The 23,996-nt window shown below is 44.5% G+C and overlaps 1 protein-coding gene across 9 annotated transcripts in view; it reads left to right on the forward strand.

Annotated features, from left to right (window-relative positions):
- Window positions 1–20,993, forward strand: part of SYT16 (synaptotagmin 16) — a 100,952-nt gene extending 79,959 nt beyond the window's left edge. For 7 of the 9 annotated variants that reach the window (XM_072338731.1, XM_072338729.1, XM_072338733.1 and 4 more), the window contains 3 exons: window positions 1,143–1,586; window positions 2,594–2,783; window positions 12,485–12,974. In XM_072338731.1, the coding sequence (XP_072194832.1) occupies window positions 1,143–1,586; window positions 2,594–2,783; window positions 12,485–12,798 (948 nt within the window). In that variant the 3' untranslated portion in view covers window positions 12,799–12,974. Of the gene's footprint in view, window positions 1–1,142; window positions 1,587–2,593; window positions 2,784–12,484; window positions 19,272–20,754 lie in introns of those variants that run through there. The other 2 variants (XM_072338730.1, XM_072338728.1) reach the window with 2 other exon arrangements.
- The last annotated feature ends 3,003 nt before the right edge of the window (window positions 20,994–23,996 follow it).

A 23,996-nucleotide genomic window follows, 5' to 3' on the forward strand; every position in this document is an offset into this window, starting at 1 on the left:
CTTGAAATGCAAAAGAAGACAAATGTTTGAGGAGGAGGGTGACTCAGACTGCTAGTGACAGGCCTTAATTCACCTTCAGGCTATTAACTGGAAATCTTTCCCTAGTACAGTGTATACTCATGTTTAAATACAAATCATTGATCACTATAGCAACCCCTTTATCACTTGAAGCACATTCGAGCTCTAAGATAACAAGCACTTTCGAACAGAAAGGCGCACGCCCACTCATCAAAAGGTAAGGTGAGCATCTGTGTTTTTTATTTTGTTCTATCAAGATGATTTTTGCTTTGTAAGTAGATAAAAGATTGTGTGTGAATTGGTCTGAGCATTCTGGTTTTCTATTTTGAATCTTTATTCCGAATGTTTTAGTATCCACACTGAACAGAAGGTACAGATGCATCTCATGGGAGACTTAAAAAATGAATAAAGGATCGATATGTATTTAATCAGACAGTTTCTGTTGATTATGATTGCGTTAGCTATGGGAAAAATATTGAGAGAGCAGCATCTAGAAGCGGAGTTTGGATATTTTGATTTCCCTTTCCATTGAAGCGAACACACTGCTTAAAGGTTTGATTATCCTACAGAACAAAATGTCCAAGGAGTGTTCAGGATTGATTGAATGTTTTTATTTCAGTAATATGAAATAAATAAATCCACGTATACTGAAGTAATAGATTGCAACATTTTTAACATGATGAAACAGAAAAGTTTTATTAATGCCTCAAAATAAGTGTGAATGAAATTAAGTCAAAAAAAAACCAACAAACCACCCAACTTTTGGACTAGTTTTTTCCCTGTGTACAATTTTTTGCCAAATTCGCAGTCTTCTGCTAAACATTTAAATATTGATGAAATTCTTTGTTGGAAATGTTTCAACAAGTGCCGTTCTTTACTAGATTGTATGGGGAATATTACCAACAAGTGCCGTTCTTTACTAGATTGTATGGGGAATATTACACAGAACTGGGAAATTAGCTAGTGTTGGGCTCTCAGGAAAACATGGGATCCTTATCTTCCAGAGAAACTGCCTACATTTGCAAGCACAAATGAGGTCATCAACCATTTTTTTTTAATAGAGTTGGGATTACAGAGGCAGTTGAACTCCAGAGAATGTTTTTTCTTCTTCCTTCTCTTTGCAGGAGATTGATGAGGTGAACAGCGAACCGGCTCATCACAGTGTTCATCAGCCTGTTTGTAAATGTGGTGATCTTGATGTCATCTTCAGTTACAAAGCCTCAAGTCAAAAGCTTGTTGTTACTGTCCTGGAGGCCAGGGACATCCCAGACAAAGACCGCAGCGGTGTGAACACTTGGCAAGTGCACACAGTATTGATGCCTAGCAAGAAACAGAGGGGTAAGACAAGTGTTCAGAGAGGACCCATCCCCATGTTCAAGGATAATATTACTTTTAGTAAGCTGGAGCCACATGAGTTAGGTGGCCATGCTGTCCGTTTCCGCCTCTATGCCGTGCACAAGGTGATTGGAGAGAAGATGATGGGAGAGCAATTCTTCTACCTGAGCAACATCAGCCAGGAAGGGGAAGTGAAGGTGACGCTGGTCTTGGAGCCAAGGAGTAATTTGACCGTAAGTCTGAGGAAAGAAATTTGGAGTCCATGAAGTTGTTCCTTTGGTGAATGGGGGTTGGCTGTACTTAGTATCTTTAATTTAAGACTGACAGGATGCAAATAGTGGATCTGTCCTGCAATCTCTACCACAGTTGGTGGTAATGGTAAGAAGAAGGCATGTCTTTCCTACATGAAGGTGTGCATTATGAATATGCTACACAGAATCTGTAGCTTGAGTCCTGGAGTCTCCAAGACTAACTGACTTAATTTCAACAAGAACAGTAGTTCTTGTGCACCATTATGTTGATGGAGCCCAATTCAAGGACTACCACATTTGGCACTAACTCCGAGCTTGTGGATCTCTGCACTGAGCAGTTTCCACATTACCAGGAAGTATATAGTGATGTTCCTTTGCATGGCATATCGGAGGGGTAGGTCATGGGAGGAGGAATTGGCTGTGCTGCTACAGAGCCTTCCATGCACATCACAGTCATATGGCTACACTGATCAGTTTGTGCAGAGGAGCTCTGACATGATTCACTGTCTCCAAGAAGCTCAGTGAGAGGTTATACACAGAAGATGAATGAAAGATCATATGCTGGGTGAGAAGGGGGTAGGGCGAACACTGTGGTTCAAGGAAGTAAATTAAGAAAATACACAGTTTGTGACCAAAAGAAATCCAAACTGTGCAAAATACATTCCATCCAAAAGCCATTTTTAAGGAGATTTACTGTGCGTTTAATGCATTGGGATGTATGCTTATCTCAGAGGCTTTGATTTGCACTAGTAATAACATGTTGCACAGAGTTCCTCGTCTTTAAAGAGAAGTTTCAGAGAGGTGTTTTTGTAAAAGTGATGCTTTAATTCTTTCTCTGTTTTATCGTAATTCATTCTTAGTCATTGCCATTTCATAAGAGAGATCTTACTAAACAAGGCCACAAAATATAAACCAAAGGGGGGGAGGGGGGGGGGGGTTTGGGGGCTGGTAAACATTCTGATGAGACTTTCAGTGTTCTTTCCCTGCAGAGTGCAGACTCTCAGCTTAGTCTGTCAGCAATCTCTCACAGTGATAGCGCTTCTTCAACACAGTCCCTGTCGCATGGAGGGGTGCCAGAGCTGCTCGTGGGCTTGTTGTACAATGCCACTACGGGGCGGCTGTCAGTGGAGATGATCAAAGGCAGTCATTTCCGAAACCTCGCAATTAATAGGCCACCTGGTAAGTACTTTCACTGCTATTAAATAACCCCATTGAGTCCAAATTCTGCTTTTTATTTTCTTCCCCTGGATATTCAATTATGTCATTTCTGAGTTAGGTTTCCTTACAGAGTATCTGATTGAAAATTAAAAGCGTGATTTCAAATGTGTGTGCTGCTAAACTTCGCAGTGTAAGTGGATGCAATCACATGAACACACAGCTGACAGGACAGTAATACCACAGTGCCTCTTTTATTGCACATACCTTTGCAGCATCTGAATATGGCAAAATTGCTGTGATACCCCAATCACGGAGTAATACTTAGCAAATTAATAAAAAGAAAGAAGCACTTTTCAAGTGACTGTATGTTGCCATGTGACATGCACCTCAGTACAGGAAGGATGTTGAGGTGCTGGAGCAGGTCCAAAGAAGGACAACAGGGCTTGTGAAGGGTTTGGAGAATATGCCCTATGAGGAGTGACTGAAGGAACTGGGGCTGTTTAGTCTGGGGAAGAGGAGGCTGAGGGGAGATCTTATTGCTCTCTTCCAACATCTGAAAGGTGCTTACAGCGAGAGCGGGGTTGTTCTCTTCTCACTGGTGACAGGTGACAGGACGAGGGGAAATGGCCTCAAGTTGTGACAGGGTAAGTTTAGGTTGGATATCAGGAAAATCGTCTCTACAGAAAGGGCAGTTAAGCACTGGAATAGGCTCCCCAGGGAGGTAGTTGAGTCACCATCTCTGGATGTGTTTAAAAACCATTTGGATGTGGTGCTCAGGGACATGGTTTAGCAGAGGGTTGTTAGTTAGGGTAGTATGATTAGGTTGTGGTTGGACTTGATGATCTTTTAAGGTCTTTTCCAACCTGAGCAATTCTATGATTCTATGATGGTTCTATGCAGAGGCCCTGCTTAGTGCTGTTAGATGTTTCCAAGAGCTGTGCTTTCAGTCCACTTGCTGTGGGCTGGGCTCTGGGTGACCTGATTCGTTTGGCCCTTTGGGGATTTTACCATTCTGAATTCATTGTGGCCACACAAAAAAAAAGTCTTTTGTAGAAAGCAAAAAACAAGCTTTTCTCCTGTATCTCAACAGTTGAGCTCCCTTCCTCCAAAACCCAAAGGAAAAAGTGAAAATTGCATTACAGTAGATTTGGTTAGTGCTAGAGCTGTAGCTTATACTTTACAATGTTAGGGGATGGATGGTGCTAATGCCTGTGATACTGATGGGGTCATGCAACAACAGTGTTGTCTGCTTTTTGGTTTATGCCCCTCACTCAACATTTGAATGGCAGCTCTGTGTTCATCTCATGTTGTTCTATTGTCTGCTGGCTGAAACCAGCAGAAAATGGCAATTTGGAGTAGCACTTTTTGTTTGCTGTTACGTTTGTTTTTTGGGATCTAACTGTCTGTGTGTCAGAGGTAACAACCTTTGACAGCTTCTGGCATTCGCTGCATTTGATGTAGTATCTTCAGCTTGCAAAATGCTTAGATTGCTTTTGCAAGATGCTGTGCTGATTGTCCCAGAGCTAGTAGATATTTGTGTAATATTTCAGTATGCAGACGTGAAATCTTAAGTTTTGACTGAACTGCATCAGTACTTCAGTATGTTCCAGAAGTAATCAGACTGTATAGACAGCCAGTCCTTCCAGAATTAAGAGCAGGTCTGTGCAACAGTGAAACACTTGACCTCAGTCTGTGTAGCCCTAGCTAGTTTCATATTAGCTATGACAACAAGGGTAGATCTCCATGGGATTTACTTGAAGGAATGGTATTGTTTGTGTTTGTGTTTTCTTAAAGGTTTCAAGTCAGAGCGGTTCTAGCCAATTTAAAGAAAAGGTAGGCTAAGTCTACTTTCATTCCTAAATGAAAGTAGTCCCAGTATAGGTCCAAGTTAATTTGCTCCAGTTTTTCTGCTGTATTTTCACACATCCACCTGTGGTCTTGGAGTTTTGTCACATAACCGCCTGAAGGGCAGGATTATGCAGCACTTCTGTTTCTATATCAGGCCCTACAAAAGTCTTGTATCTAGCTGAGTCAGGAAGCTTTAATGCCCCACACTTTCCCAGTAAATGAAATGCTTGCACTGCAAAGAACTTGAATAATTGGCATCCAGTTTTCCACCTACAATATAATAATCAAATGACTGGCATTTGTTGGTGTTATTCTGAAGAATGTCTTTCTGGATGCTTATGGGCCAGCACTGTGTGTTACAATAAGCTGAGCAACCCTTTAATTCATTGTCTGGGTGCTGGGGAATTGTGTCTGTCCTGGGCCCCTTGGATGGGGTTTGGCAGATTAACAACCTGCATGTAAATTTGCTTTCAGCATGGTTTACCTGCCCTGGTTAAGTGTCACAATCAGCTTTTCAGCTGATGGGCCCACAGGAAAACAGTAGGTTGGTTGACAGCATCTTTAAAGCTGATAAGCATTTTGTGTATTAATTGATAAGAAGAGAACAGGTCCAGTGTGTGAGAAAAGAAGGCAATTTTTAAGGGAGTTTCTGTTTTAAATTCAGTCTGAATTTTCTGCTTTCTGTGTCTGTGGGGCTTCAGATAAGCCTTGTTAAATCAGTCTGATAAGCTAGCCAAAGTCCTCTGTCAGCCACCCAAACTAATATTCCTGACAGTGTTTCACAACAAATTTTTCCTATCTTTGATATTAAGACCATCTTGAGTTGGCCCTTTGCAGCCTCAACTACAGCCTTATCAAGCCTGCGGTGTCTCTGTGTTAGGTCTGCTATTAGGTGAAGTTCATCAGTTATTGTAGAGAGGTTCTGAATCTATCACTATCTGCTTTTACTCAATGTTTCTTCTGCATTCTGCATTGCACTTCTGCACCCGTAGGGTGCCCAGTAGTGTGATGGATGCGAAGAGGAAGACCCAGTGAAGCAGAAATGGAAAAAAAAACTTAAAAGAAGGAAGAAAGCCAGCACTTGTCTCACATGCTGGAGTAGCATTTCACTGAGACTGAGTCAGTGGGCAGAATCCATTTCCTGCATGCACAGAGCCCATTGAGTACCCTTATGTGGTCCACTTGTACCCCAGTGCATTTAACATTGTCTGCTGCTGACTGCTGCAGCTATGAGGAATGACAGGAGCACCTTATATTACAGCAGATTCTCCAGTTGTGCTCTTTTCCCACCTTGGCCCTCTTCTCTGCCACCTGGGGTCTTGCGCAGGTGAGCTCAGCATCTTCTTCATTGTGTGTGCATGCTCCCTCAGCATACTTGCACAGGGATTTCACTATGTGCAGAAGAGGGAGCTGGTGATTCAAGGTGTTAAAGGCTGCGGAGGTGACAAGTAGTTTCTGGAGAGCAAAAGGAACGTTGGAGGTGGGAAATTGTGCGTATCCCTCATTTTTTTCCTTGGCACATCTTGTGGGATGCAGAGGGTTGAACTAAGATATCAGAATCATGGGTAATAGCTGGGTTAGGGTACAGCTGGGCAGCTTACAGACACATCTTGCAGGCAGTCTTCTCTTCAAATCACATATGTGAAATTTAAAGACGGCTTGGTCAAGGATAAGCATTCAGGCATTGTCCTGGGGAATGTGTGGAGCTGCGGGCCTGAGTCCACAGTCCATAACCATGTGAATAGGTCCATTATCACTCTGAGCACTTAAAAGCACTCAGGAGAATAGTAGCAGCTTTGGGCTATATGGTAGCAGCACTCCGCTGTAAATTGGTAGCATCTGCTAAAAAGCCTTTTGCAGAAAAGCATCTAGAGGTTAGTCAGATGTGAGCAGCCCAGGTATTCTAACACTCAGCAATGTATGTATTGTGCACCTCATTCTCTTTGGTTCTTGTTGAAGTCATTCACCTGTTTTATCATTTCATAGAGGTTTGCATTTTGGTCTTAGAAGAACAAACGCCAGCACATTCATTTAAAGAGTGTTTATTATAAAGAAAGTAACAAGAGAAGCGTGCAATGCTGGCAGACACATCTTTAAGGATATGTAACTGGTTACAGATTGTTTGCACGTTATAATAGTACTTTGGGATTGTGGTGGTGGATCAGGGGTCATTTGCACTAGTCAGTGTATAAACAAACAGCAAAGAGATGGTCTCTGCCCACATGGTGTTAAACCTGGTGTTAAAGCAGCTCTCTTTCCTCTAATCCAGCCTCTGCTTTTTCCCCTTTCACACTTAGTTTGGGGTTTATGTCTATATGTAATGCAATCTGAGAAAGGCGATTGTAAAAAGATATTCCCTCATCTAAGAAAAGTCCTCCAAGCTTTTCGGCAGCTGCAGAACTGATCACATGTAATAATTACATCCACACGTGATCATTATTATACCAGTAGCATATTAACCCCATTAAGCAAGTACAATAATACTTAACTCTGGGAAAGACAGGAGGGAGAAAGAACCCTATACCAGAGGAGTACATTTGAAGCTGAGCGTATGGTGATGCTTCTCCTGCTCCTATAGCTGTGAACAAGAAGAAGAATCTTATTTTCCCTCTCCCAAAATAAGCAGGAGACAAAACAATTGTTCCCAGGGTAGAATTCTGCTAATTCCAAATTTCAGTTGGAGCTGAATGTTTAATGTAAATCAACAGTAACTCCACAGGGCAACGTTTGTGGAAGATCTGATGACAGGCTGTATAATAAAGCCGTGCCTGTGGGCACCATTGCTGGAGGTGAGAACAGCTAAACTTAAGCATCCTTACATCGTGCTGCAGCAGAACTGCTGCTCCCATTGCTGAGAAGCTGGGCATTCATCATACACTCTCATTTAGAGTTCCCATTCTTTCCAAGGCAGCAGCAATGCATAAAGCACACCGTGCACTGTCAGAAGTGTTGAAAATGCCCTTATTGGAGGTTGCACCCTGAACGTCTGGAGAGGTGCCTGTGTTGCACTTCAGGTGCATAAGCACAGATGCTGCACCTTCTTGGGGTGAGGAAGGTTGCTGCTGGTGCCACAGACGTGTCCTAGCTTAGGGCTGGCTCTATGAAACCTCCTTTTCTGGGCCACGAGGGTTGTGTCAGCACTTTGGATCACCAATGGCCTGAGATTGGAGGCTGTCTGGAAGCAGCTTTTCTTCCTGAGAGACCTTGCTTGCAGGGAGCCCTACCTCCTGCCCCTTTGCAGCCTCTCCCCTCTCACCAAACAAGCCATTGATGCTGGCAATTCCCTTCCAGGGAGCAGTGTTCTCCTTTCTGCTGCCTTTTACATGAAAGGTGTTGCTGGTTCCCCAGTGACTCACGCATTGCAAGGAAGGCTGCCAGATCCCAGCCTCATGCGGGAGGGCTGCCAGCCACGGCAGAACAGACCTGAGTGGCAGAGACTCAGTGGGAATGGGGAAAGAAATCTGGCTCCTCAGCAACATAGTAGGCAGATCTCAGTGCTTGTATAGTAAATAGAGTAGGCCACAAGCTGCCTCTGGCCGAATGTAGATGTTCACAGTGTGGGGCTGGGGAAAAAAGCTGGAGTTTAACTCTCCTCCGTGCTCTTTCCTGGTACAGCTGCAGTGATCCAGGCTCAGTGGTCTCTGCCGCAGGGTGACATCACGGGGAGGTAATGCCATGCACTGATGGAGAGAGCCTTCTGGGACAGGTCGGTTGGAACTAATAGAGATACCTGTGCAGATCTCTGCTCAGCACAGAGTATCATAGAATCGAAGACTATTCTGAGCTGGAAGGGAGATTGAGTCCAACCTCTTGCTCCTAACAGAGCCATGCAAAATCCAAACCCTGTGTCTGAGAGTGTTGTCCAAATGCTCCTTGAACTCTGGCATCTTGAGGTTGTGACTACATGTTAGTCTGGATTGCAGCATGCTGGTGTGGTTATACTGGTTTTGGAAATGAGTTAGCTTGCCTGCAGTGAGGCTGGGAGAGTCCTTACTGCTATGCATGGGGTACACCCTGCAGCCCACAGTCTGAGAGGTCAGGAGGCTTTGGTTGTTCATTTCCTTTCTAAATATAAATTCAAGCCGGGAGTTGGACCCTTTCATACCGCAGTGTTTTTGTTCCCGGGTCAGTGTTATTAATAGTGGTGGAGCTTAGGATAAGGGAAAGCAGAGCTTACGCTGTACTCCGTGCTCCAAAAACAGGAGCATATAAATTATAGTTGATTATTCCCCTGAGTTGTCATTATCGGTTAGTTCCCTTGGAAGGATGATGACAGAAATGGGTCATTAGAAGAATCTCGGATAAACTGATTGCCTTTGCAGATGAGCTCTCAAGAGGTGTTTTATGGTTGGGGCGCTGTCGACGGAGACAGAGCAGTCTGCATGAGAAGATGTTTGGCCAAACCTCTGGAGTAATACGCAGCGCCAGCCCAAAATGTGTCTGGCTTCTTGCAGCACTCCTTAATTGAGTGCTTTTCACTCTGGTATTAAATGCAGAGGCGCTGATATTTTGTGCACGTGATCACTGTTCACTCCACTCATCCCAGGGATGAAAGATGACTTGAAAGTGAAAATGATCCATAGCAAGAACTTTCCTCAGGTGGATGTGGTGCTAAAATTGGTCTTGGCAAAATTCAGCTTTGTTCCTGCTTCTTTGCAGACTTCTGTTGCAGCCTCATCCACTCCCAGCTATTAAGAGGTCTGGCTCTTTCTGTCAGTGAAATAGGTGCCTAAAGAGAAGGCAGGCTCTTTGGTGTTTTAAAGGAAGCCTGATCTCTCGTCTCCTTTTGTGCATGACAGAGGTGACGTGAAAGTAAATATACTGAAGAGTGTAAAGTGCTGAGATACCACAGTAATGAGGCCATTACTGAATCTGAGCATGTAATTAGATGGAAAATGTTTGCCTTCATAACGAATAGATGCTCTCACACATACATTCCTCAACAAATTGGCAGATTCATGCTTGCTTCAGTTCCACTGATCTCACCATGTGTCCAGGAATGGATTTCCTTTGTCAAAGCCAACCAAAAGGGAAAGCTTTCCAGCTCAGAAGACCAAAGTGGACCACAAGGAGAGCTAGAAGGTGTTCTCTAATGAGACACCTAAGGAGGTGCTGAAAGGAGCACAATGCAGTGAGGGCAAGCAAGCTACAGTCTTTAAATGTAGTCAGTGAAGCAGAATATCAGCTCTGCTTCATACGTACCAGCTCTGCAAAGCGAATTTCACATGCTAAATATATTATCCACACCTACTCCTTTATTTCTGTTCAGGCTAGCTCAATTCTTTCGGCTGGTAAAATACACCCAGTGGAATAAATCTGAGAAGAGTTAGCAGCCTGATGTTGTCTCTTGCAACGGTTTTGCACTTGTGTTTACATGGGAATGAATAAGGCTCCTGGTTGTTAGCACTGCACAGAGCTTATTCTCCTTCCAGCTTGCATGTTCTCACCTTATCCATAAGTGCAGAAGACCAGCATCGATCGTGTGCAGAGAGGATCTTTCTGAAGAATTACATAGCAGAATTTGACATGTATGAAGCCTAATTTTCTGTTTATCATGTTGCTTGGTTTAAGTCATCAGTTGTGCAGTGTCTTTAAAACTAGTTATGCTACTCCCTGCTTGCAAAAGGTGAGGACCCAGGCAGGGATGTGGATCCTCGAATGTAGCTGTAAGGAATCAATCTATTCTTTACCTGGAAAATTAACTGGGACATTCTGGAACAGCATCCTGTGAGATTTAAGCTGTGGCACTTACTTTAATGTCAAAACATACATCATCTCTAGTAGCCACACTGTTTACTAGATAGCTGCTGAACTATGCCATATGTCTCTTTGGCAGAACTGACTGTGACTTGGTTGACTCTGTAGGGGTCTGCTGAAATGTTTGTGCCTGAAGTTAGGTGTGATGAATCTCACCTGAGCTGTCAGTGCTGGCAGTAGGAAGGGAGGATGATAGAAAGGTTTACTGGAATTCCCTTACCCTCAAAAAAGCAGTTCTCAGAGAGAGGTGGGGAAAGGACTGTGACAACAAGGGTGTATCTACAGGAAAATGGAGACATTGGGCAGGGAGTGAAGGTCTCATCTCCATGAAGTCCTGTGTCCCAGTTGCTCTCCTTTCTTACATGCCAGCAGAAATGAACCTCTTCAGCTTTCCGCCTGCACATGGGATTGGTTTGGAAAATGTACTGAAATCATCTAAGTGTGAGATTTCAACTTTTAAAGGAAATACATTTGGAAATTTAAACAGGGAATTGTCCTACTTAGCTGCTTGCTTGTGTTGAAAAATAGGTCTGGATGAATTTTTAGCTATTTTGAAGTTCCCCCCTCAAAAGTAAGGGTGAATGGAATGGGGAGGAAAAGGAAAACACAGCCCTCTACTCCCCATTTATCTTTAATAGTCAGTGCAAAGTAAAGTGACATCTCTACAAGTACTGCAAGACATTGTGTCTGGTAGTTAACTTGTTTGGTTTTACACAGAGTTGAGTTAGAGCAGAGGGTTCTCTCTTGCAGGTTTTGTTTCTGATGGATCTGAAGTTGTTAGAGAATTCAATCCCTCTGCATCACCGAAATCGAATATGACTGTGGGAATTAGTCCACCTCTCAGTGAGGCACCTCTTAGTGAAGCAGCTCTTTCCTTCCCAGCTACAATCAGCAAACTATCACACGTCAGAGCTCTGCTTTCCTGTCTAACGAGTAGGTCTTTGTTGGCAAGATCTGCTCATCTCCAGTGTTATGCTGGGAGCCAAATTGGCACCGCTAGCTAATGATTGGACTGAACTTTCTCCGCAGAAACTCGATAGCTGTACAGCTGTGCATGCTCACAATTTGCTCCTCGATTGTCAGTCTCCTGACAGCTTTTTCAGTGGAACAGTTTGAGGAGCGGAGAGCCCTGCTTTGGAGACACAGAAGTGTTTTCACACCTGAAGTGTAATTTCACACCTTGTGTCGCTCAGCAGATAAGTGCGTAAAATAGCACATCAAACGGGAACACAAGAGGACAGACATGCTGTAGACAAGAGACCGTAGCTTGTTATTTATTTCCTGTCTTCAGCACACTCTGAAATAATAATCACTTGCAGAAACCCGGGCACAGATTTGCAGAGAGGTTAGGAGAGGGGTTTTTCTTGCCAAGTGATCTGCTATTGATTGCAGAGCAAGGTGAAAGACTGCACCGAGCTGGGTCTGTGGAGCAGAGAGTGCACAGAGCTCTGCCTGGGACCACAGCATTAGCCAACACGTACCAGACATGGGATCATTGGCACAGGAGGCAGCAAGAGTTTTAAGGGTGAATTTATGGAAATATTGAATTAGACCATCCCTTCCCTGTATCTACTTATCATTTTTACTCTTTGCATTCACTCAAATAATGAATAAAATTGACCTTAAGTCCAAATAATAATAATAATTTTTTAAAAAAGATGAAAATTTGGAACAGGTCTTGAAATCATCATGTGAGATCAAATCATTTCACCCCCTCTTTTTTGGGGACCAAACCTTTGTTGTGAGGGAGAGGAATGGAAGGTGCTGACACACTGACATGGAGAATCCAGGGAGATGCTCATGGATTCAGTTAGCCTTAGGTTTCCTGGATTTGAGAACCAGTTCTCACGCTGTTTTTATTTCCAAGAGCGTTGGTCTGAAACACACATCTGCTTCCTTTCATTCTTCTCCCCAGCTGGACATGAGGGAGTCCAAGGGTTGCTCTCATCTACTGCTCTTCATCCCGCGAATGAAGGAGATAGGTCCAACCATCATCTTATATGCAGTACAGACAAAGCTGCTCTGCTTGGAGTTTTTGGAGTGATTTCTGACTACCTGGGGCTTTCATTTAGTTTGTTAACTGTGCCAAACATTTTATTTCCTGTGTTTTGTCCTAGATACGTATGGAAAGCTTTGCCTGCTCAACTCTGTGGGCCAGGAGATGTCTCGCTGCAAGACCTCCATCCGTCGAGGGCAGCCCAACCCTGTCTACAAGGAAACTTTCATCTTCCAGGTTGCCCTCTTCCAGCTCTCCGATGTCACACTAATGATCTCCATATACAACAAACGCAGCATGAAGCGCAAAGAGATGATCGGCTGGATCTCCATGGGGCAGAACAGCAGTGGAGAAGAAGAGCAAAGTCATTGGCAGGAGATGAAAGAGTCCAAGGGGTTGCAGGTCTGCAGGTGGCACACATTGCTGGAGTCCTAATGGTAACCAGAGCAGCCTGTAGATCCTGGGACTGTGGGTTGTCTTCCCTCATTCTCAGTCAGCAGGAAGCAGCTGTCCCATGGCAAGCACTGTGCTCTGACAGGTCATGTACCCTTTAACCTGACTTTTCAGTATCATCTGTCAAGCATTAGAAGTGACAAGGCCTGGGAAGCCAGTTTAGTGCCCTGCATTTTCCACATCCAAATTAGTAACCTTAGGAAAAGCAAGGGCAAACCTACGAGATCCTCCCTTTCTTGCTCATTTTATCATATGTCTAATCATCACAGTTCGATTTTGATGCTGTTTTCTTCTGGAGTAAATTCTCTGAGCCCTCCCTTATTTATATTAATGAAGTCTGCAAGCATTCTTGACACGCAGATAGCTCACAGATAGGCTAAACTGCATGCAGATCACATTTTCTCTTTCTCAGTTTTATTATCTTATTTTTAAAGTTCTAGAAATGAACATTTGGTAGCACTATAGACTGGATTTTTCAGGCAGCATGGGAAAGCACTGTTGAATACTCCGTCAACTTTAAAGTGCCTAGGCATTATTACTGTTTCTGATACTAACTGATAGTGTTTATTTGGACTTAATACTGCCAGTATTCTTAATTAGGCATCCCGTGCACTTGTTAGCCTGTATTGCCACAGAGATTGCATGAGGGATAACTAATAGCGGTTTTATATTGTGACTGTGCAATGCATGTTTGGATGCTTACTTGAAGTTCAAGGCTTCTGTCATCATGAATACCAAAAAAACAAAGACCAGAACAAGCTGCACGTCCACCTTTGTGCCTGAATCGCTCTTTTCTGCATCACTGTTTTGATTATGTGTTATTTTGTTCACTTGTAAAAGTGAGTCTTATTCAGAAAAGCATTTCTGTGAGCATTATACAGAAAAGCTTTTGCTCCACAATTTCACTGTTGTTCAGTGAAGCACAACTCAAGTTTGCTGAGGGCTCTTGTTCAAATGGGCTGTCTGTAGTATGTTTGGGATCTGGAAAGAGAACCATTTTTGGTATGTTGAGCAGTAAAGAATGCCAGACCAAGTCACCTCATCTTTGGGACAGTCTCTCCTACAAGAACAGGTGAAACAGGATCCAGGGGACGCAGTCCTAGAGGGGCAGCTTTCAGGAAGCAGGCTCCCTGGATGAAGCGATGGCACTTCAAGGTAGTTACTTTTCAGACCATTTTGTTATTTTCCATTTTCATCTTTTTTTTTTTTTTTTCCCCATTTCCATGAATTAAAGTTGTAGAGTCAGTGGCAAGGGAAGAAGTCTTCATTTGCTTGACTACTGAACATTGAGCTCTTGTTAGCTGCTGGAAAGCTGCATGTGACACAGCTGAGGATGTGGATTCTCTTGGGCAGTGATGGTACGTAGACAGAAAGGTGCCAAAATATTCACATACCGTAAGCTACCTAATTTTAATTCCCGGAGCTCCTTAGAACAGGGTTGGTATTTCTTCATCCCTTCTGATGATAGGAAGGAAATATTATGCTGGAAAGGTTTGGGTTTTTTTGTGTTCTGAATCACCTCATGTTTTGTTTTTGTCATTTACTAGTCTGGCACCGAATTCCATCTCTTGCACCGCAGCTGTCTCCTTCCATTCAATGGTGCTGTGCAAGTTTCAGCATTGGCTGTTAAACCAAAATTGAGCCTGGGTGCTGCTTTGCATCACACTCAGGCTAGTGATCACCCACTGGGCAGTGGTGTGGCAGATGCAGGTTATCACTTGGTGTAATACACACAGGCTTTGTCTGTCCTCACATGGCAGTCCACCAAGGGAGGATAATCTTACAGAAGAAGAGTTTCTGGTGTGGGTGAGACAGACCCTACAGATCGTATGTTCTTATATGTTCTTAACACTTACCTGCCTGGGCATCATTTTCCAGTGGGTCTGGTGGCTGTCCTATGCAGGAGGATTGTCCTCCACTGCCTAGATAAGCTGGCACAATATCTGCTTTGCACTACTGGGGCTTTGTATTTCGAATCAGGATCTAACCCAAATACAACTTCATTTTTGACTGCACTGTTAATTCTGCTGCGTTGCCAATAGGAGAGAGAACAAGCATCTGAGTGGTAATCAGCAAACCAGTCTAAATGTGGCTTCTTGTTTTCTTAATCATGTATTTTTCTTCTGGAAGAAGTACAGAAAACAGACCAAATCAAAAGGTGCATTTGCTGATTTCAGTTGTTTTCCAATCTCTGCATTTTTTCTTCCTGAACTGCATGAAAATGTATATACAAGTGTTTATAAGTAATTTTATTATCTGAGATGTGTATAATAAACTTACGCAGATTCTCTTAGTATCTTCTTGAACCTTTAAAGTGTTGCTTTATGCTTAATTTAATGATTAGCAAAGGGAAGGGTATAAATTGGTAGTATGCTTCGCAAGTGAACTGGGGATAACCCTGATTTATAATTGTGTGATTAAAAAGAGTTATTGGAAAGGTTAGCTTGGGGTGAGCGGTGTTTGGGGTGCTCATGTTTGCTAGCTGTATTTCAGGACTTTGGTTGGTTTTCTGGTTTGTTTTTCTTTACAGTACTGACCATCTGTGAAATGAAGAAGGCTTAGCTGCAGCTCCCCTTTATTTCAGAACTCCCCTAATTCTTTTCATAGACAGATTGAACTAGTTATTGTTTACATTGGTACAGGCTGGCCTTGTGCTCCTGGTCTTTCACATGTAAACACCACTGCCCTTTCAGTCACTGCTACAACCCCTCATTTCCTTTAGAAGTGGCTGAGAAATCTGAATTTCCAGGCATGCTTCCATCCCTTTGGAATCCTGCCCCACACTTAGCTCTCCATAGGCGATAGCTGCTGGAGCTGGGCCCTGTGCCCCTCTTTGCTCCATCCCCGTGTGCTCTGTGCTGGGTCCCTGCTCCTGTGGGGCTCCAGGAGAGGAGGAAGGCCATGGGGTGAGCAGCTGACCTGCTTCTGGGAATGCTTGGGTGCTTGCATGGCCTGACTATGCAGGTATTGCTGCGTAGTGCAGAATAATGCACGTTTTCTAAGATAATTTATCTCCTTTCACACCACTGTCTGGAATCCCCAGAGATGTTATTTGAATTTTCTTCTCTAGGACAGAGAAAGAAAAAAGCTCCAAAGCCACAAAACCTTTGTGTGGGAAGGAACTAACTGCACTGGCTTAAGCCCAGGATGCTTTGGGCAAAGTGCTCTGGATCCATCCCTATCTCGAGCAGCATCACTCAGCTGCAGTCTGTTCCTTCCTTGGTCTCTGTCCAGCAGCACATCCCTGTCCCACTAGGCACTCTACTGTTATTTTATTTCTTGTTTTTAATGTGTATTGACAACAGAACAGAATGATCTCACCGCGTTTGTATTCTCTGCAATAATGCCAACTTTCAACTGATGCCCACAGAAACGAGTACCTCTTTTAGCCCGCTGTGCTGCAGAGGTAGCTGACTGACGTGGCTGTTTGTGAAGGCTTTCTCTGGACTGTCTGCAGCATGATTTGGTTAGTTTGGGTTTCCTTTCTGCCACTGTCTTTAGTCACTCGGGCCCTGCTGTGCAATGCTCTGTCACAGGGTGATGTGGCTGTGTGGTTCCTGGGGCATGGAGGGCAATGGGTGGAGGTAGAAAGCCTGCTTTGGCAGGGGGTTGGACTGGATGGTACCCAGAGGTCCCTTCCAACACCTACAGTTCTGGGATCGTGTGAGGTAATTTGGTATTTTTAGTGGCTGCAGAGCCTGCGGAGTTACTTGGTGCTTTACATAATTTATTAATCTACAGTCATGGACATCTTCGGATGTTCTTAGACTTACAGAACAGAAGACTGCCAGCTGCTATTGATCATGTCTCCAGCACAAAGCCCAAGGTAGCTGCTTGGCAGAGGAAGCCTTTCCTCTGGTGGCTGCTCATTTCTCCTTCAGCTGAAGCTAGTGCTGGCCTTGGAGCTCACATGCCCACAGAGCTTTCCCATATGTATCATCATCTTTAATCTGTACGATCTCCACAGTTCACCTCTCTACCTCTTGTCTGCCTTTCACACAAAATGGAGGCATAAAGGCTGCATGAAGCCATGTGGCCATGTCCTGAGGTGCTGTTGGGTTGTGATGCTTTAATGTTTACAAGGTTGTGACACCTGTTCAGCCCCGGTAGGACAGAGCTAAAGGTGGAAGGAACAGCCTCTTCTGTTTGGCTCCTTCTGGGTTTTGTTCTCTAAAAGGAGAGCAGAGCTTGAAGAAATTAGTATGCAGGAGCATCCACTTTCCATTTAAAATGTACTGAGTGTGATGTTTGCAACTATGGTTTGAGGGGAAGAAAAAAGCAGCCAGGGTTTGTAGAAGAGCTTGCTCTTTGAGGGAGGCAGGATTTTCCCTGCAGCGAGAGCTACCCACCGGAACGTTCTCGTACCTCAGGCAGTGATGCTGGCATCCAGCTGATCTTCTTCAGTGATAAATGCAGCCAGAAGCTGACAGGTCTTGCAGGATAACAAACGTGGGCTTTTATTGGGAACCTGATGCAGATTTATCAGACAATTGTGCAAGGAGTGAAAGCCCCCAGTGGTGGTCAGGATGGTGGTGGAGAGGGAAGGCTGAGTGCTGGCATTGCTGCTGAGCTGTGGCTTTACTGTTTCCCTTGTTTCCCACCTCAGTTCCTTAGTTCCAGAACTGCTGAAGGCATACAACACTTCCTTTCTTTCTTTTTTTTTCCTACTTCTTATTTTCTTCTCCCCAGCACAGGGTGAGCTCATGCCTTCCCACAGCCTACACTGTAGGTCTTAAGAAATGAATGTGTAAATATTTTGTCTCTCACAGCAGCCCAAGGTCATCTTTCTGGAACAGCAAACAGGCACAGAATCCAAAGAAGATCAGTCCGTCATGTGAGTAAGGTTAGCATCTGCACTTACAAATGACAAAGGCTATTAATCCTCATGCTGTAATCCCCAAGCTGTTTGCCAGCTGGCAGCAGGAAGATGTTCCTGCTCAGCCCACACAGCTACCCATGTTTTTTCACCTTTGTGAAGCAGATATAGGTCAATGCTGTAGCCTGGATAAAGAACTTGGTAGGCACCATTCATCTTTTCTAGTGTTCCATTCCCTCCCTTCTCCATGCAAACCACCTGCCTGTATTGGGGTGCAGTAGGAATGCTGCAGGCTTCCCCCTACTTCAGAATAGGGCGCTGTAGGTCAGGTTATTTCCCCTGTGCTCCCACGTGGGAGGAAGAATCAGGGAATACCCAGGAGCTGGATATGGCAGGTAAAAGTTCAGCATCAATCATCATCTGGGGACCAGTGGGGAACTTGGGTCCTGCCTGTGATGGGTTCAGACCCAACCACAATCCTGCTGCTGGTGAGGTGGGAGGAAGGCTGCCTGTTTTCCTCATCCCAGTTGTTTTGTTAACACTTTCCAGGTGCTTTTGCTTCACACCACCTCCCATCCTTTCATTAATATCTGCAGAGATCCATTCCAAGTCAGGGCCATGCCTGGCAGCAATATCTTCTGTTCATGGTGCTCAGGACAAATCCTGTTGTCTGGTCTCTTGCTGTCGCTGTGTAGCATCTCAAGCACAGGGTTTCCAATTAAACCAATCCCACCTTCTTCCCGTTGGCACAGCTCTGAGTTTTGTCTTGCTGTTCTCTGTTCTCTTCTGTGACTCTTTCCCATCAGAGTTTGGCCTTCTGTTTGTCATGAAGAGTAAACGAAGAATTCATTTAGTAGATTTAGCATTTAAATACCACGTGGCATTTATACATGTGTATATAGAAACGTTTTTTAGGTATTGTGCCCCCAAGGCCTTTGCATGCAGCACGGTTCGATGTATATCTGGCTATTGATTTAAGCACACCATACTAAATAAATCTTTTCTTAGTGCACGTTAGCTTCTTTCCCTTCTGGAACAACACACCATTTCTGGTAGGGTCAGTTTTTATGTCTTGCTGTTGCATTTCCAGCTGGGCACATTCTCCCACACATCCCAGGACTTGGTATAGCACTTCATGTCCACAACAAGGCTTGTGAGGCTTGAATTTCTTGCTCAGTTATAAATGCATTTATAGAAGGGGAACTGTTCATACTCATAAGGTTATACAAAACAAATTGATATCCCCTGTTCACTTCTGTAAAGGTTCAAAGGTTGCACTGAAAAACTGTACTTTCTGTGTAGCTAATAAAGGATGGGAACTGTCTGGTGTGGCAACTGGAATGGTATCAGCATCGTTTCGCTTGCTACGTGCAGTTGAAAGAGAAGAGCTGAAGTGCAAAACTGATTTTAAAAAAGGATGAAAAATACGATGAAAAGATGTTTGGATATTCAGCAGGAAGAGTGATACGGGTTTATTCTTAGCTTTTCATGTACTTGACAATGAAACATTTTTATTCTACTTAAGTGTTAACGTGCATGATCATACAATATATTGCCTCTCGCTAATTATATGCTGTGTTAGGAATGCTAATGTCTCGATGATATCTGACTGGGAAAAAAAGGGAAAAAAAAAAGCATTAAACCCAGCTTCTGTAGAGTTCTTGGCTGAAACTACCCACACGCACACATATACAACCATCCACACCTTAGAAACAGTCTTATTTTGTTTCAGTGAGCAGGTTTTTATCAATAAAATAGAAGCAGATGGCTCATGTAGACATGCAAAACCAGCGTGTCTTCCTTTGTGTTCTTATTGTGGCAGAATCAAGTGAATATGCATCTAGGAGAGGTGGATGTGTTTTGTCCAGAACAAAGATGCAGGTGGCCAGTGCATAATGCATAACTGGGGGGAATGGGAATTATCCCTCCCTCTCCATCCCTGTCTGTCTGCACGTTGCTTCTCCCATGAGGGCTGCTCTTGGTTATCTGTCTCATCAATGTGTGTTGTGTCATCAGTGTGTGCTTGGTCCCTTGGGCTGGGGAGCTGGCATTGGGCTAATGCAAGGTCAGGCACATCCCAGCAGCAGTGAGGGCCACGTCCCTGTCTGATGGCCACTTGGCTTGTGTGTGCCTTTGGCCGTGATGTGCTGGTGTGTAGCAAACCTTCCATCAGGTAGCCATTGTAACCCGTGCCCGCGTTGAGGCAAGAAAAGCCAAAGGAATAATTCAGAAGTGGTGATTTCATACTGTGAGTGTTCAGAGCACTGAGAGAGCAGTGATGTACTAATATGGGGAGCCAGGATTTCTGAATCCCTTCTGGGATCTGCAGAGCTGGCTCTCCAGGACCCCAGTGGTACAAATGTTTGATGCAAACTGAGTCTTGTTTTGCTGAGGACTGATGTTGGTGGGGTGATCGGGCTCACTTCTTCTCAGATGCATTTAAAATTCATGCTGCCGTCTCCCATCCTCAGCGAACTCCACATTTTGTTTTGCCTTGTTTTGCTTTGTTTTATTCCCATTACTCTGTCCTCCCTCCAGCTGCATTTTAATTCCTTGCTCAGAGCTGCTTTGCTCCTTGGCGAAGCACCAAGTGCTGTTTTGCCAAGATATCCCTCATGTCATCCCAGCTTTGGCCAGGTGGAAAAGTCACATTTTGAATGTCCTGAAACTGAGCTTTGAATTTCAACGAAAGAGTGATAGATTTTTTTCATGAGAGGGTGAAAGCAATCCCACGTCTCAATCAGCCCAATTTAGGCTGGAGGAGCTGAGCTGTCTGCCATCTGTCTCCTCGCCAGTCTCTCCCCCACCATCCCCGTTTTTGAGCACTTTGGCCAATTTCAATCACATATGAAAGGAGGGTAGATGGCTGAAAGACAATTATGCTTCTAGAAATTGTGTTACCTGGCAGAAGAACACTCTCAGAGAGGTGGAAAGGAACGAGTTTGACAGCTCAAGGTCAGCTGGTGCGATGGTGAGCTGCCTCCTGGGGATGCAATGGAATTTGGGTGTTGGGGCTGGGGTTCTTGCTTGGAAGAAAGAGCACAAATGGATAGGAAAACAGGCTGTGTTTGTTCTGCTGCTCCCCAGCTGCCTGCTGAAGTCTCACTATTGATCTTTTTAAGTGTAAACAGGTCAACAGAACAAAACAAACCCTTAACACGGTCTCACATACCAGCAAGTTTCCTGGCGCGATGAATTGCAAGATAGAGCAGAAGACCAGAGTTCTAAGACATCATGGGAGCTGCTTATCCATCTGGGCAATGATGGGCCAACATCTGGGAACACCTCAGTCAAATGGGCCAGGCCAGGAATGGAGATTGGTCCGGGACGCAACTCCTCACATGTCCAGCCGCTCTGTGTTCAAATGTGCCTTTCAGGTACATCTCGTCCTTATGCAATGCCTTCTGCCCTCCTGGAAGTGATTATGCCATTATGTCAGTGGGTCCCTTTGTCTGTGTTGAGAAATATAGCACTTGTGGAGAGGTCTGTGCTGCCTGGGAGCACTGGTGCTCCTATGCATGCGTATCATTTGAATGCTTGGTGCTTCAATTCAGAAGGGCACATTAATTTAATTCTATAAGGTGTCTTTAACGATTGGCTTGAGGAGATGGAACTGCTGTGAGATGAAGGGACTGGGTTTTTTCTGTTCCTACTTGGCAGTTAAAGTAAAGTAAGTGGTAATGTTGTGGGGGGGGTTTCATATTCCCAGTTGCTCGAAACCATTTTAAAACACGTTCATTATTTTATACTAACTGCGCTAGGCTATCCTGCTTTCCACATTCTTAAAAGAAAAACAACAAGAAAAAGCAAACCAAAACCAACAGCGTCCTACTCTTCTATTGTCTGCCTGTCCAGGTTTTATCTTGTGCAGCACGCATTTGAAGTCTTATCTTTTCATATAATATCACTGTCAATAGAGACTTTGGTCCCAGTTCACAGTTCTGTTTAATTTCCATTGCACGAAAACAACATGTGCTTCAGCTGGGCATCAGCTCCCAGCCAGGCAGATGGGAAAACTTCTCCCATGAGAGGGGAGGGCATGGATCGTGTTTCCATAACAATAGATGGAGTGGGATGGGATGGGATGCAATGCAATGCAACACAATGCAGTGGGATGCAGTGGGATGGAGTGAGGTGGGATAAGGTGGGGGTGGGATGGAGCATCTGCTGCACGTCTTCCTTCATTTTGCATGACCAAGTGTTCAGGAAGCAGAATTTAGGTCTGCACATGCCAACATACAGGGGGTTGATGCCCTGATGTCAGAGCAGTGAGCCTGCTGGCTGCACTGTATGCTTAACAGCACATCAGCGTGACTGCTCAGGTCTGCTTCTCCTACTGCAGCTCCTCTGGCTTGAAGAAGGGCTCCCAGGCTTGAGCTCCCAAGCCAGAACATTTAGCCCAAGCATTTGGACAGCCCAATTTCATCATCTTTAGCTGTGGAGCTGTATGCACACCTGGTGGGAAGGGAATGAGATAGAAAGGCTCAAACTGCCTTGAAGTAAGCAGCAAGCTTTGGATTTTAGAAGAATTTGTTCCAGGCTTCTCAGGGGGTGGAAATGTTTCCTGGAGCCAGCTGGGGGAAGATTAGATGACCTTTTGGCTGTAAATTATTGCCAGCTAATAATTCCCACTTGAGTGCTGACAGCAGAGGGGAAGAGGTGTCTTTGCAGCAGAAAATACAATAAATCTCAGGAACACTGGAGTAGCGCATCCATCGTTCATTCAGCACCGAGGTGCGGAGAACGTGCCACTGTGTCTTCCTTTTCTATCTCCGTGTCCAGAAAAGAGATTACTGTACTAATTACGGCATCTTTGTGAAGAGCTGAAGCATTGCTCAAGTCCTCTGTTCGACAGCGGGAAAATGTCAGCTTCATCTCACAGTAAATTTAAAATTACACCAACCCGAACTATCGCTACTGGCAGCATAATAATAAGGCAGGTAATCAGAATCAATTAAATTCCAGCGCCTTCCCATTGTCCTAGAAAATTCAAATCTGAGATTAGTTTGAGTTCCGTTTGACTTTTCAATATGAGAAGTGGAACTTGTGAGGCAGTCTGCAATAGGTACGTGGCTGGGTCTTTTCTTCAGCTGCACCAGACCAAAGGAGATGTATGCATGGCAAATGCGTGGTGCTGCGTGCTTAGTGCCCAATACAGCCAGATGCTCTGGTTGGGTTTTAGGAAGAAATTCTCAGAGCTCAGAAGGAGCTGTGCAGTGGCCCAGCTGCCCAGGGACTGGTGGGGTTTCTGTACCTGGAGGCATTAAAGTACCATTGAGATGTGGCACTGAGGGTTGTGGGCAGTGGGCGTGGTGGGGGTGGGCTGGGGATGGGCTTGGTAATCTCAGAGGTCTTTTCTACCTTTATCATTCTATGATTCTGTGACAAGGAGTAACTGGTCTGAGGCTGCTGTGCTGGTGTTTGAAAACTGGGATTTGGGCCTGCCAAGAGCCAGTGCTGTATGGTTTGGATTGAGGTACTGATCAGGTGAGTGCCAAGTGAAGAGTTTCCACCACACAAGAGGGAGGAGGACCAAGCCTGGTGCATTCTGCTCTATGGGACCTTCCTGCAGACTGTGGAGAAACAAGCAGGAGGGGATCTCCATGTATCCCACCAGCAGTAACACACCCAGGCACCATGTGCTCAGGGCCCCTATCTTCATGATCACTGGAGATGGGGAGTTTTACAGGATCTTCAGCTTGTGGCCAGAATGGATGTGTTCCAGTAACATCTTCACAGAACTGAATTGAATCTTGCCTTGATTTAGCCACTGGCAGACCTTCCATAGTAGAGATACTGCTGTGTCTTCCCAAAAAACTCTTCCCAAGTCAGGGGTGTCCCACCTCTTGCAGGGAAAAGCTCTGCATGCTGCTGGATGGGAGAAACTGACTGGTTTTACAGATAGACACATCCATATATATGTTATCCATATATACGTTATCTCCTCTTTGCCACTGCAGATAGAGTTGGGGTCTTTAGAAGAATAATTGTCCTTCTTTGCACACACTGCCTTATGCATGTAAGATTTTACTTACTCTTCTTAAACTTTTCCTGAGCCTTTTTTGTCTGGACCTTTGGTAATAAGGGTAACATGAGCTTGATGCCATATCTGAGCAGAAATGCCTGAGGTGCTCCATGCCTCAATGAGCTGCTGTTTGGGCTGTTTTTCTGTGTGGTGTCTCTTTAGGAATCAATTCCTATTTCTGCCCATGGGATTTCAGAGTGCTGTGGTGCCTCTTTGGGGTCAGAGGTATATGTGCCCCAGCCAGGGCACTCTGATGGGGTGTGAGAAATACTTAAGGAATGGTGAGTGTGCCCAGAGGGGGACGTGGGCATGAAGTGAGAGAGCAGATGAATGTCACCT

This window comes from Excalfactoria chinensis, chromosome 5, assembly GCF_039878825.1.
Source record: "Excalfactoria chinensis isolate bCotChi1 chromosome 5, bCotChi1.hap2, whole genome shotgun sequence".
NCBI classification, from domain to species: Eukaryota; Metazoa; Chordata; class Aves; order Galliformes; family Phasianidae; genus Excalfactoria; species Excalfactoria chinensis.